The 12453-nt window shown below is 39.0% G+C and overlaps 2 protein-coding genes across 3 annotated transcripts in view; both read left to right on the forward strand.

Annotated features, from left to right (window-relative positions):
- Positions 1–4098, forward strand: part of LOC138049963 (uncharacterized) — an 11102-nt gene extending 7004 nt beyond the window's left edge. For both annotated transcript variants that reach the window (XM_068896443.1, XM_068896444.1), the window contains exon 4: positions 1–4098. This exon is cut by the window's left edge and continues 2039 nt beyond it. In XM_068896443.1, the coding sequence (XP_068752544.1) occupies positions 1–2118 (2118 nt within the window). In that variant the 3' untranslated portion in view covers positions 2119–4098.
- LOC138049964 (ATP-dependent DNA helicase PIF1-like) lies at positions 2136–4098 on the forward strand. Its single transcript, XM_068896445.1, has 2 exons — positions 2136–2971; positions 3381–4098. The coding sequence occupies exon 1, from the start codon at positions 2251–2253 to the stop codon at positions 2884–2886; it is 636 nt and encodes a 211-aa protein (XP_068752546.1). The 5' UTR covers positions 2136–2250; the 3' UTR covers positions 2887–2971; positions 3381–4098.
- Positions 4099–12453: the final 8355 nt, after the last annotated feature.

Consider the following 12453-nt stretch of genomic DNA (forward strand, 5'->3'; position numbering starts at 1 on the left):
TTAGGTGATAGGGATCCCCTGGTGAAGATGCTCATGGAAATAGCTGCAACACAAGATGGAATGCTGGAAGATCATTTGCTCTTAGTCAACCGAGTTGCTCTGCACAGTTGTTCTGATTATTGCTTGAGGACTCCTCGTCACCCTGAGCCAGGATTGCAACCAAAGGAACGAGTATGTCGTATGGAATTTGGAAGCGAGTTTCGACCAGGGAAGAAACTGCAGAGTGGCCCAGAAATTGTGAAAGATCATAACGGAGCTCCTCGCCTTGAGATGCCACGTGACCATCCACGTCTGGTTCAGCATTCTCGCTACCAATTACAGTCTTGGAGAGCAAATGGCGATGTAAGCTTGATTCTTTCAAATTCACCCCCTGAGAATCCCAGCACTGATGACATGATAGCCATAATTGATTATGTGTGTGGCTATGCTTGTAAGGATAGTGAACCTACTGGTGCAACTGCTGATCTCTTTAAGGACATGGTAAATGCTGTTGACACACACGATGCAGACGAAGTGTCCGGGAAGTCAATGTGCGCTAAAATGCTGATGAAGACTGTGGGTAGACGAGATATCAGCGGACCTGAGGCCTCATTTGAGTTGAGTGGAAAAGCACTTTGGAGATGTAGCCGTTCATTCACATACTTGTCAATGTCAGGGTCAAGACGACTTGAACGGGATGGTGAGACTGCAACTTGCAGCACCCCTTTGGATAAATACCTTGCACGACCACGGCAAGAGCAGTGCTCGTGGTATCATTTTGCTTCCAAAAATGGTAAGGTTCCTGTTGTAAGTGGTGGTGCTACCCATGCAACCTGGCCATTGAATGAAGACTACTGTAGAACAATGCTTCTGTTGCACTGGCCAAACTGGTTTGACATCCAAGAAGTAAAAGGAGATGCTGAATCATGGATTGATCGCTTTACAGATTTTATCTGTACAGCTGAGTGCCCAACATTCGTTAAGGCACAGGTTTCTAAGGCACGGCGTTATGCAGAACATCCACAAGAACCAGTGTTTGAAGAGGACGAGGACGAAGATGCTGCTGCAGTAGCAGAAGAACAGCCAGATTGGGTGGATGTATATGCTGGGGAAAATCAGATATTTGAGGGTGTGGAGAGGGATTTGGATTATGATGATGGTGGAGAGGAGTATGACTGGAGTAGTACTTGCATTATGGTTCCTGAGGGTGAAGACCCCAAGATGTGGCTTCAAGAAAGGATAAAAGAAGATGAAGAACAGGAAATGGAAACTGAAGACCTTGAATTGCCACAGGTGTCTCTGTCATCCCTAAATGAGAATCAGAGAGCCATAGTTAGTCTGGTGTTGCACACCCTCTACAACTTTGTTGAAAACCAAGAACATTACCATCCTTTGCGACTTGTTGTCTCCGGAACTGCTGGAACCGGAAAGTCATATGTAATCAGGTGTCTGCAGAGGTTGGTGCGGCAAGTGTTTGGGTCCAATGGTGCAATACAGGTGATCACTCCAACGGGGAATGCTGCCTATCTCGTTCAAGGCAGTACAGCTCACAGCTTTTTAGGAATCCCAACAGGGGCAAGGTCTTGCAACGAGTTGACAGTGCCTTCTGGACCTGTGCTTGAAAAAATTCAGAATAAGTGTGAAAATCTGAAAGTTCTGGTTGGAGATGAGCGATCAATGTTTGGCCGCACAACCATGGGCTGGATGGAACAGCATACACGTTATGCAATTAACAGAGGAGCCAATGCAGATGAGTTGTGGGGAGGTATTCCTGTAGCGGTGTTCATGGGAGATGATGTTCAACTGCCTCCTGTGTGTGACACCGCTGTGTATATTCAAGATTGTCGCAGTGCACCATCTAATCATGGTCGTTTAGTATGGACAACTTTTGATAGTGCTGTGGAGCTTACTCAGATTGTAAGACAAACTGAATCTGAACAACAGCTCAGAGATGTGTTGATGTCATTGAGAACTTACAGTACGACACCCCAGCAAATTCATTGGCTACAGAAATTTCAATGGCACAATCTCCGATTAACCCATGGTCCAGAACTCCTAGGAAGGATGGATGAACAAGGCTTGTTTGTGTTTCCAACCCATCGTCTGGAATGGGAGCACAACAAAGTTAAGTTACTTTAGTGGAACAGAACGCCAAACCACCCAGTGGCAAGGATAAAAGCACTTGACAATGGCAGACATGCACAGAAGGCAGACAGTAACAAAGCAGGAGGATTGCTACCACTACTGTATCTTTGCCGTGACAGCAAAGTCATGCTCGTTACAAACTTAAAGGCTGCATGGGGGTTGTACAATGGAGCAGTGGGAACAGTAGTGGACATTGTCTACGCAGATGGTAACAGACCAACAGACGATCCCCCGCCATTACCTGATGTTGTGTATGTGCGTTTTCCAGGATATAAGGGTCCACCTTATATCAATGAAGATTCTACAGTGGTGCCAATTGTGCCCGTCAGTCGGTGCACTGACTGCTCATGTCGATGCAAGCGCCTTCAAGTTCCATTGAGATTGGCATGGGGAACAACAATCCACAAGTGCCAAGGGATGACTGTAGGTAATGGGGAAGCATTCAGATATGTTGTGATTCATCCTGGAAAGCACGATTTTGAAGCTAAGAATCCTGGAGCTTTATTTGTGGCATTGTCACGAGCAAAATCAGCGGGTGGAGAAGGCAGAGATCCTGATTTTGCATTTCATGAAGATGTACTGCTAAATGATGACAGATTCAAGCCTGTCAACACTCCAACCACCCGGGCAAGAGCAGTGGAGATGGAAAGGCTGCATGTATTAGCAAGTCAGTGTCGTCAGAGGGAACCTTTAGCACCAGCATATAGGGAGGAAACTTTTCTCAGAATGGTTGAGTGGGCTGAGTCGCAAGGTCATCATTAAGCAATTTTTGAAGCAGTCATCCTATTCTAATCAGCCTTACATTATGTCACTGAAGGTCTGAATTACCAATCATGGCAATTACAAGGTTAGTTATGCTGCAATTAGTCTGTGTGACTGAGGACCTGAGTGGTCATGCATAACAAATATAAGGCAGTTATGCTAAGGAGCCTGAGTGGCCAAGCATAAGACAGTTGTGCTGCAATTAGCCTGAGTGGCTGAGGGCCTGTGTGGCCATGCACAACAAAATATGAGGCAGTTATGCTGTAATCAGTCTCTGTGACTGAGGGCCTTACGGTGGTAAAGGAGGGATCCCAGTCACAAATTAGGGGCAGGTTTTTTTTTTTCAAATCATGATTCAAAAGTTTATTTTTATGGCATTTTTTTACAAGTAACATATTTTCTGTTGCGAACAGAGCACGGTTAGTGCAAATTGCTCGAGCTAAGTAGCATTAATTAGTCCTAAATTTCTTAGAAATTGGTCATGTTTTTTTCAGATATCCCTCACAACAATAATTATGTTTGAATCTGGTGAGTTTGGAGATACCTACAAGGGTGAATGATCAGCGAATTTTTTCACATTTAATTGTAAAATACAGTAAAAATGATTAATTGCACTTCGTTGACAACTTGTAACAGGAGTCTGTTCAAACAATAGCAACATTTTCTGTAAGTTGTGATACGTACGTAAGCTACCATTACATTCTCAATTTTCAAGAAAATTTAGTCAAGATTCATGATAAACAAAACAATAGGAACGTGGATCACGCAAGACTAACAATAATTCACAGATCACAAGCACATTTCAGCTCTTTTTATATGTAATGCACCTTTTCTTTTCTCGAATGATGCCTCGTGCAGAACCCCTTTACCACCTTGTTGCCATGCATAAGACGTTATGCTGCAATCGGCCTTTGTGGCTGAGGACCTGAGTGGTCATGCATAACAAAAATAAGGCAGTTATGCTGCAATCAGTCTGTGTGACTGAGGGCTTGTGTGGCCATGCATAACAAATTGCTATGCTATATCAGTCTATGTGGCTGATAACCAATTCCCAATGGTTTAGCAAGTGGCCTTCATGGCCATTAGGCCATTCTGGTTTCTGTTTCTGACTAAATATGTCTGCAGATAGCATGTCAGGTGATATGTGATGACAAACATGTTATGTAAGATGATAGAAATTCATGTGAAATAAAGATTGCACCATGATTTCAAGTCGGTATTTGGTTCTAATTACCCATTGTGTTACATGTACGTTATTTATGTCAATATGTTAACATGTTAATAAGTAGGTTCCAACAAAATCCTTTTGAAGTCCATGGTATGGTTATATCGATTTTTTTTCCAAGAGAATTCATTTTTGTGCAGTGTCTACCCAGATGTATCTCTGGTTCAATTATCTCTTGGGAATTGGCCTCATATTATGTTTGCATCTTTGATTTGGGCTTAATTAAAGATATTCACAATTCTTTTAAAAGGTCAAAATAATTTTTGGGCTTTATACATTGAGGACAATTTAATGCATAGAATGTACTCCAAGTCAAAAAGCAAAGTTCTCAAATAAATAGATACCTTTACAATAATTATTGTTACATCTATATATTATGGTTCTCAATTTCAGCAAGTGTGAAGTAAAATTTGAGACCATTCAATAAATTTGTCAATGAAGTCACAAATCCAACAAGAAGTTAAGTTGGAGACATTTAGCCTGGCAACAATGAGTGAAGGTGGTGCCTTCATGAGACCCCCGCCTTCATGTGCGGATAATATGTGGCGAGGTCAGGAAAAAGATCTTTAAAAAGGCCATGGGGGACCAGGAATCCAGTCTCATTTGGATATGTATTTTTCTATTTCATTACCACAGTGCCCTATTGAATTAATGGTGATTAGTGCTCACGCTTAAGAGTAAATAGTTGTTATTATGCTTGAATATGATTAAGTCTATCAGGACATTCATGTCACCTTGTATGTCATCCTCATTTGTGATCTCACAGTCCTGTTATCTCAATAACTTCTTATTAATTATTCAAAATAATGATTGGTCACACATAAAATTGTCGTAATTTGGACAGAATGTCACACAACAAAAGACTACCGGGGTATGTCATTCAATTGGTGAAGAACAGATGAATAAGATATCACTGCAGCTAATCTTCAGCGCTAGGCCCTGGGAATACCAACTGGCCCCTGATGTCTTGCTTCGCCCTTGTGTGGCAACAAAATCTTATAATTGTTCAATACTTCCTGAGCTTTTATTTGTTAGAGAATTTGTCATATAGCATTGCCTGCATTCAAACACCAATTATAATCAACCTTTGATGCATGTATACCAGCAACACTTTAGATCAAAATGTGACTTGCACTGATAAACAACTTGCATGTGTCCTTGAAGAACATTTCCAGTTGTGAATTAAGTTGAATTTGACTTGAAATCGAAAACTTTATAATAAAAACACCTAGTTCGTTACTTTCAAAACAGACATGTATTAAAAGAAAATACATATATATTTATCAAGCTTTTTGATAGTTATTGATGATGTTTAGTGGTCACCAAACATTGTATTTATAATTCATCACAAGTATGCATAGCAATAAATGTTTTGGTCATACTGTACCCAGTAAAACACATTGAACCTGTTTCAGAAGCAAGAGTAGTTTAAAAATACATATGTGACACTTACTGCTAAAGCAAATCAAAAAACAAGATTGTGTATCTAAACATCCTAGAACAAGAAGAGCATTTGTTTCTCAATGTCTGTACACACTGTTTAGAACAAGTGAACATGTCTTGCTCATTTCATTGATAGTCTCCTTTGCAGCTGGTTTGTAAACTGTGTGTTTGCAGCAATTTAAAGATCATTTCAAGTCTGTACTGTGCACATGCTCTTATTCATTTAAGGGGATGGCTCTTAACTATCAAACTGTTGCTATGGAGCCCTTCAAATAATCACTTCTCAATACCCTTTTACTCTACAGTTACCATTTTCTGTCAATTGTGTTCAGTTAATGAAAAATGATGGGATGGTTCCCATCCGGTGAAAAAACCATGTCTATCTTTGTTTCCTGTTTTCACAGAAATGCACAGCAGAGGACTGGGACTAGTTGCACATGCACACCCTGATTGAAGTGATGTCAGATTTCCATTCAAAAGTTATTTCACAGAACCTCCAATGCAATCTTCGTGCAGGGTTATTTGACTAGAAAGTTCCCTTATATAACCATTGTCTTTCTGTAGTTACATGTCAGTGTCATCCCCTTAATGTGTCTCAAAATGAGCAGGTTGCAAGTAATTATTACTTATCGGTTTTGCTCTCATTGAAAGAGACAACTTTATAGGGGTAACAAGCATACGAATGTCAAGCATTTCAAATGTCTCAAAAATAACGTAACTAAAAACACTTTCTAATAAATAAATCTCAACTACAAAATACCCTACCCTCATATCTTTGGAACCCCAAACTTGTACAGAAACACTGTCTGACTATGTTATTACAACCAAAGAGGTTTTCAAGACTTTTGAGTGAGAACCACAACATTTTCAAGGCTGCTGCCTAAGAAAATTTTAAAGGGGCCTTCAGAGCTAAACGCTGAGAGCTTAGGAGACCAACGTATGAAGTGAAAGGTGTTGCTGTGAAAAATTAAGGCGCCCAGAGCTATTCTGTGGGAGCCCAGGCTACCGGGCTCCTGTTAGGCAACAGCCTTGATTTTGATAGTTGCGTGACCAGAACAGAATGAAGCCTAAAACTCGAGAGCAGTGTACACATCTGGATAAAGGAAACGTACTGATGGTGAGTGATGGCCAAGGTCCAAAACTCTTCAAATTATTATTAATATTTTTTTTCAAATTGCATTATTTAATGCACACTGGCGGCCGAGGGTGAGTTGTGCATGCACAATAAACAATTTTGAATTACACATTTCAGGTGCAACCATTATTTTAAATTACACAAGTCAGTCACTGTCAAATGAAGAAAAGAAGAAGAAAAAAAAAAACACAAAAATCCATTGGCAACAATGCTTAGTCTGTGTGTAGAAGGACCCCACTTAATTGTGGTTCACGTCGTACAAATAGCAGTACCATGAACAGAGTCCACAAACAACGCAAAGATCAAGCAAAGAAAGGTTTAAAAAAAAACCAAAACAGCGCGGGACCAAAAATATATTCGCAAAATTCTGAGGAAATCTCTTCAGATTCTCAATCCGTACACTGAGGTAAACCCGAATTTTCCATAAAAACATACTTGCAAAAAGACTAACTCTGGTAACTTTGTGCAGCATACGCGGGGGGATCAGCGTAAGTCTTGGCTATAATTAGGAGAGTTTGGATGTCAGGCAAAGAGGCAGCCAAGTTGGAGTCGGGTTGTACGTCGAACTATGACGTTTTCAGTGTTGTTTTTAATAGTGATTGTTGAATATAAATGTCTTGATTTCAACCTTTGTAAACTCTTCGTTCAGTTTTGATCATTCCAATCATCACAACCTGAATAAAATACCATAACAGATTTCCTAATTATTGAAATGTTTGTTGCATGAATTAGCCTTTTGTCCTCACGAAAACTTGTAATTTTCGCGACTTTTGTTGCTGTCCCAACAGGGCGTTCGTACTTTAAGACTTTTATCCCCCAGGCGTGTTGTTGTGAGAAAAATAAATGACGTCAAGACGCAAGTGGCACTTCCTTCCCAGGTTATTACATCCTCATCTTTGTTGCCTGATCTGGGGAAGAGGGTTCGAGTCTACAAAATTATACTACTAATACTATTGATCCGTATTAAAAGTTAGAACGTCAGCACACCAAGGTTTACAAATTCTCAGGTATGGTGACAATGGAACCCAATATTAAGTGAAATGCAGCTATTTACAAATGTCAAAATTTACATAGAAATGTATGCCATCCGTACGCTGCGTCCGTTTGAACAAAAATTGCGTTCAGAACTGCGAGGATCATAGCTTCATTTGAAACATTTAATTCTTGTAAATTTGGATGTATTTAAATGGCTGTATCTCAATCAAAATGAGCCCGATTATCGCAAAACTGTGTGCTCTTTCTGACTGTGGATAATAGTTGCTAATCCCATAATTAACATATTCCTAAGTCCTCTCCAGCTGAAGATCGCAGCCTGAGCACGAGCATCCATTGTTTGATTAAGACAACTAAATGGACGGAGCGGACGATCACGAAGCTATCAAAAGGTCATGGTAACTGAAAATGTATCGCGACCACCTGAGGCTAAGGAGACTGACGATGATGATTACATTTACTTCCTAGTTTTACACATTGTAGGCAAGTTAATCATGACGATGAACTGCTTTGAAATATATATGCGAAGTGGAAGGGAAAACCGGAATTTGTGGTGGTGGACAAAACACTGAACCCAGTTCATGGACTACCGTAAAATGGGCTAACCCTTAAAACTAACATTTCGAATGAGTGCTATTGAAAGAAGTGAATCATTATAAAAAATAATACACTTTCATTGCACATACCTTGTTTATTTTCGTGCACATGGTACTGTCAATGATGCAATCGACCATAACAACAATAAAACCTTATTGAAAGTTGACCTTTTTAAAATGGATGCTTAGAATTAAATACTGTTGATCAAACACTTTTTAACAATGGGGGTGTTGGTTTTTGGTAAGAACTGTTTGAGACGTTGCTTACATTGTGCATCTACGACCAACAGTAACTCATTTGACTCATTTGAATAGAGTTTATAGCGGTAGTCCGTTTGGATAATCCAATGGCATACTGGGGGTCAGTGTTGTGTCCAACACTGGAATTTATAGCAGGCTCGCGCATAGTCAGGTTAAACTTGACAGTAGAATTGGCTAGTTTTTATTCGTTTCCAGACACGTCTAAATGCTGCTCAATTGCTTAATTTCAGTGACAGCAGAGTACGCATCCATTATGGATGTAATGATCTACTGTCAGGGGCACCCAGAGGACGGCTTTCTCCTCAAGTGCTTTTAACACTCTTCTAAGTCTCTTCAAAGTACTTTAAAGCTTTGTAGGTTCATTTTAGCTCCACGTTTATAAAGTTCTTTTCTGTCTGTTATGTGTTATTCTAGGGAGCTGAAGGCTCTCAAATTTACACGGCCATTTTTTGTTATAGTTCACGAAAATCTCATGGTATCCTATTGAAATTCTCCAAAGTCTGCAGCTGGTTTATATCTTTGATTACTCCTAACACAGTTTTTATCAATCTCGAAATAAAGGAGAAGTGTTAACTTTTTTTAATATCATGAAAGTTCTATTTGAAACAAATTCCCTCAAGGCAAAATCCTAGATGATTTACGGCCTATCAAAACAGATACTTTAGCAAATCGTTCCTTTAGTCTGACCCTGTACTGTGCTCCAGTGCAACAGGATTTGCCATACAGCCTAGCACATTAATTGTGCAGACAACGTTCACTGTTGGTCCTGGGAATGTACATGTTTAAAAAATATTGGATTTGCTCCATCTTCACAATTAATCTTTCTATCTTGTTAAGTAACTTTTTCCCAATTAATGTCAAAACAACCCATCAATAAAAGATACTTAATAGGGGAACTTAAAAATTAGCAAACTAATTAAAGTTGCCAAGCCATTAAGGACTGTGTTTAGTATAATTTATTCTTCACAACATGACAACACAAAAAAAAAGAAAGAAAAATCAAAGGCCAGTAAAAAACCACTCGTTAAACAATTTATTTAGTGAGGTTTCTGTGATATGTGCAGAATGATCAAGGTAGAGGTTTACAGTTATGAACCGGAAATAAGAAAAAAACCTATATGAAGTAATCATGCTTGTTCTCTCCATTATTCTGGGTTTACTTTTACTTACTTGTGTGAGAAATGTTGGAAACTGACCAACTAGTAAAGTTTTTTTGCCATAATGTTTGTCATCTCGCAATTCTGTTGGGCTAATCATGACAACTGTAATTAGCCAATCAGGGGAAAGGCCCAATTTTGGAGAACAATGTGAATCACACCAATCCATATTGTGAAAGAAAGCTTATAGCAAACGCGTGGATTGGCTCTCTCTGTCGGGTCAAGATTTTGGTCAACTCTAACCATAATAGACTTTACTTTGCAGTCTGGGATATTGTGGTGTGTAATAAAAACTAATTGAAATGTGGCTCTCAACCATTGTCCTCCATCTTATCAGACAATGGATTGATTTGTCAAAAAAAAAAATCACAGTGGTTTCAAAATTTTGTTCTGGACTCACTCAGCTGAGGGCATCGGAAGGTCACAAAACATTTTGACCAACTGCAATGAACAAATATAGTGGTGGTAAGGGGAAAGACAACGTTGAACACAATTGTCATAAGTTAAGTTTTTCAGAACCCATAAGGGTTGAACACGTGTAACGCGCGTTCACAGCTACGAATATTCAGTGCAAACTGAGAATCGGGTGTGAATGTTCAGTGACTAAGTAAACCATGATTTTGGAAAACCCCATAGCTATTGTTGTTCCAATATTGTACTTAGGCAAATTGAGGAGATTACCGGAAGCTTGTTTCCCAGCACACAAGGGGCCGTTACACGGTCGTCAACCCTTCGGGTTGTCTTCTGGTTTTTGTTTTATATAACACAAAATTTGTGCTCGTTTTCCTTGTCTGGTACGAATTGTAATATTAGTCATCTACACTGATTACAAGGCGGTGATTAAAGAACTCACTATAGACAGAAGTTGCAGACTTAAGGGCACACTATATTGAGCGGAAGGAGATTTACAATGCAAAACCTGAAACACCTTACAAAGGGCACTCACATTTAATTTACTGTTTTTTAGTACAAAAGGGAGTAAAAATCAAAACTACTTCAGCTCACAATGTACAGCATTTCTGAAAACTACTGACAAGATATGAAATATACCAGTATTCATGGCACAAAGCGGGTTCTGATTGAATTTTGGTGTCTTTCTGAAAACAATGTATCCAAAACTTGAAAAAAAAGTGGCCAGTTCGGTTTGAAGTTTCAATTCACTTCTATCGCCTCTTTCTTAAGCCACACGAACAACAACCAATAGTTTCAGTGCACTTTAATGGTGTTGGCAACAAAACCACAGCAATTATTATGTGGGTTGTTCATGGCTCCAAGGACTTCTGTTAGTGTTTTGAAGTTTGATCAAAATAGTGTGACCCTGCCCCTTTAAGCTCAATGTGAAAACATGTTATTAACCTTTGCCTAATTAAGAAATCCCATTAGAACTAAGACTGTTGAAAAAGAAAAAAGCAGGCTTAAATGAAGAGTGTGCAAAATTAAGGAGGCTCGAAAGGTAATTCAACCTGATTTTGCATCTTTACTTGTTTATATCTCTGCTTCTGTACAGTGATTTTTTTTCATTTTTCGCATGTTAGCTTACATTACGTTAACAAAAACGAATTATTCTCTGGAAAAAGGGCTACAGGAGATTGTTTTCACTATCGCATTTTTTCAAAAAAAGACAATATAATATGTTAATTTCAGGGCACTCAAAGAAACCGCCATATCATTGCCATGATAACATTTATTTTGGAGGGAAATATGTGAGAAATTGTAGGATGGGTACTTAACATCCTGGCCAAATTTCACCTTCATATGAATTACCCAACTGTATCTAAGGACAGAATATGTCTATTTTGTTTGAAAAAGGAGAAAACTATTTCGAGCCTCGCTAAAATTTTAATTAATGTCCACTTAAAATGTATAAAAATTATAATATATTAACATAATTAAGCCGTTTATATCTATAATCAGTAAAAGAAGATGTTAGCGGACTTATAGATATAAAAGAAATTTTTCTTCGCGGGCTCATCTTGCTTTTCTCGTTGGGGAGAAAAACCCATATATACCCGAAACTATGCATTAGAAGTTGCAACAGTAAAAGTTTGTAAATTACTTGCATAACCCACTTGGACAACATTGGACCTTGATACAAGAGGACATTAACGTCACAGAATGGTGTTGCGTAAGAAGTTTGGGAAAATCAAGGCAAACACCAAGGCAAATACCAGTATTGGACCCCAGGTACTATCCCCTTCAGTGATATAGCTCAAGGTCAAAGGTGGAACAAAAATTATTCCAAATTTAATTTTGAAAGTATTATGCCCAAATAACATTTTTAGGGTTGTTCTTAGGATTCTATCAAGAAGATAAAAAACAACAGTAGGAGATTCTGCGTTGGGTGATACTTAATTACATCACTCCTTGCCTTCCATACAAGAATATATAGACAATATGTTCCTGGATAGATGGCAAAAGTAAATGATGCTCTGATATAACGTGCTAAACAGGTTTTATTGTATTTCATTGGTGTGCACACACAAGCAATTTATGTATAGTACTGTAGCAACGAGCCGTATTTTCTCGTTGAAACGACAGTTAAAAACAAACACTTTCGGTTGTGAAAAATGTTTAGGGACGCTATTTATTTATAATCTCATTTCATTTAAATGTTGAACTCAAACTTGTTGTTTGGCTGCCTTCTGATGAGGCCTGGGCGCTGGGGGTGGGACATCAAAGACTTTTTGTGCCCCCACCCCCGACAGCGATAACACTGGAATGTTTCCACCTTTCTACATGAAAGTACAAATAAGAGTA

Source organism: Montipora capricornis, chromosome 5 (genome assembly GCF_036669925.1).
Source record: "Montipora capricornis isolate CH-2021 chromosome 5, ASM3666992v2, whole genome shotgun sequence".
Classification (NCBI taxonomy): Eukaryota; Metazoa; Cnidaria; class Anthozoa; order Scleractinia; family Acroporidae; genus Montipora; species Montipora capricornis.

What these genes read in the sequence shown, in the direction of transcription:
- LOC138049964 (XM_068896445.1), top strand. Translation starts at nt 2,251, where the DNA reads ATGCTCGTTACAAACTTAAAGGCTGCATGGGGGTTGTACAATGGAGCA.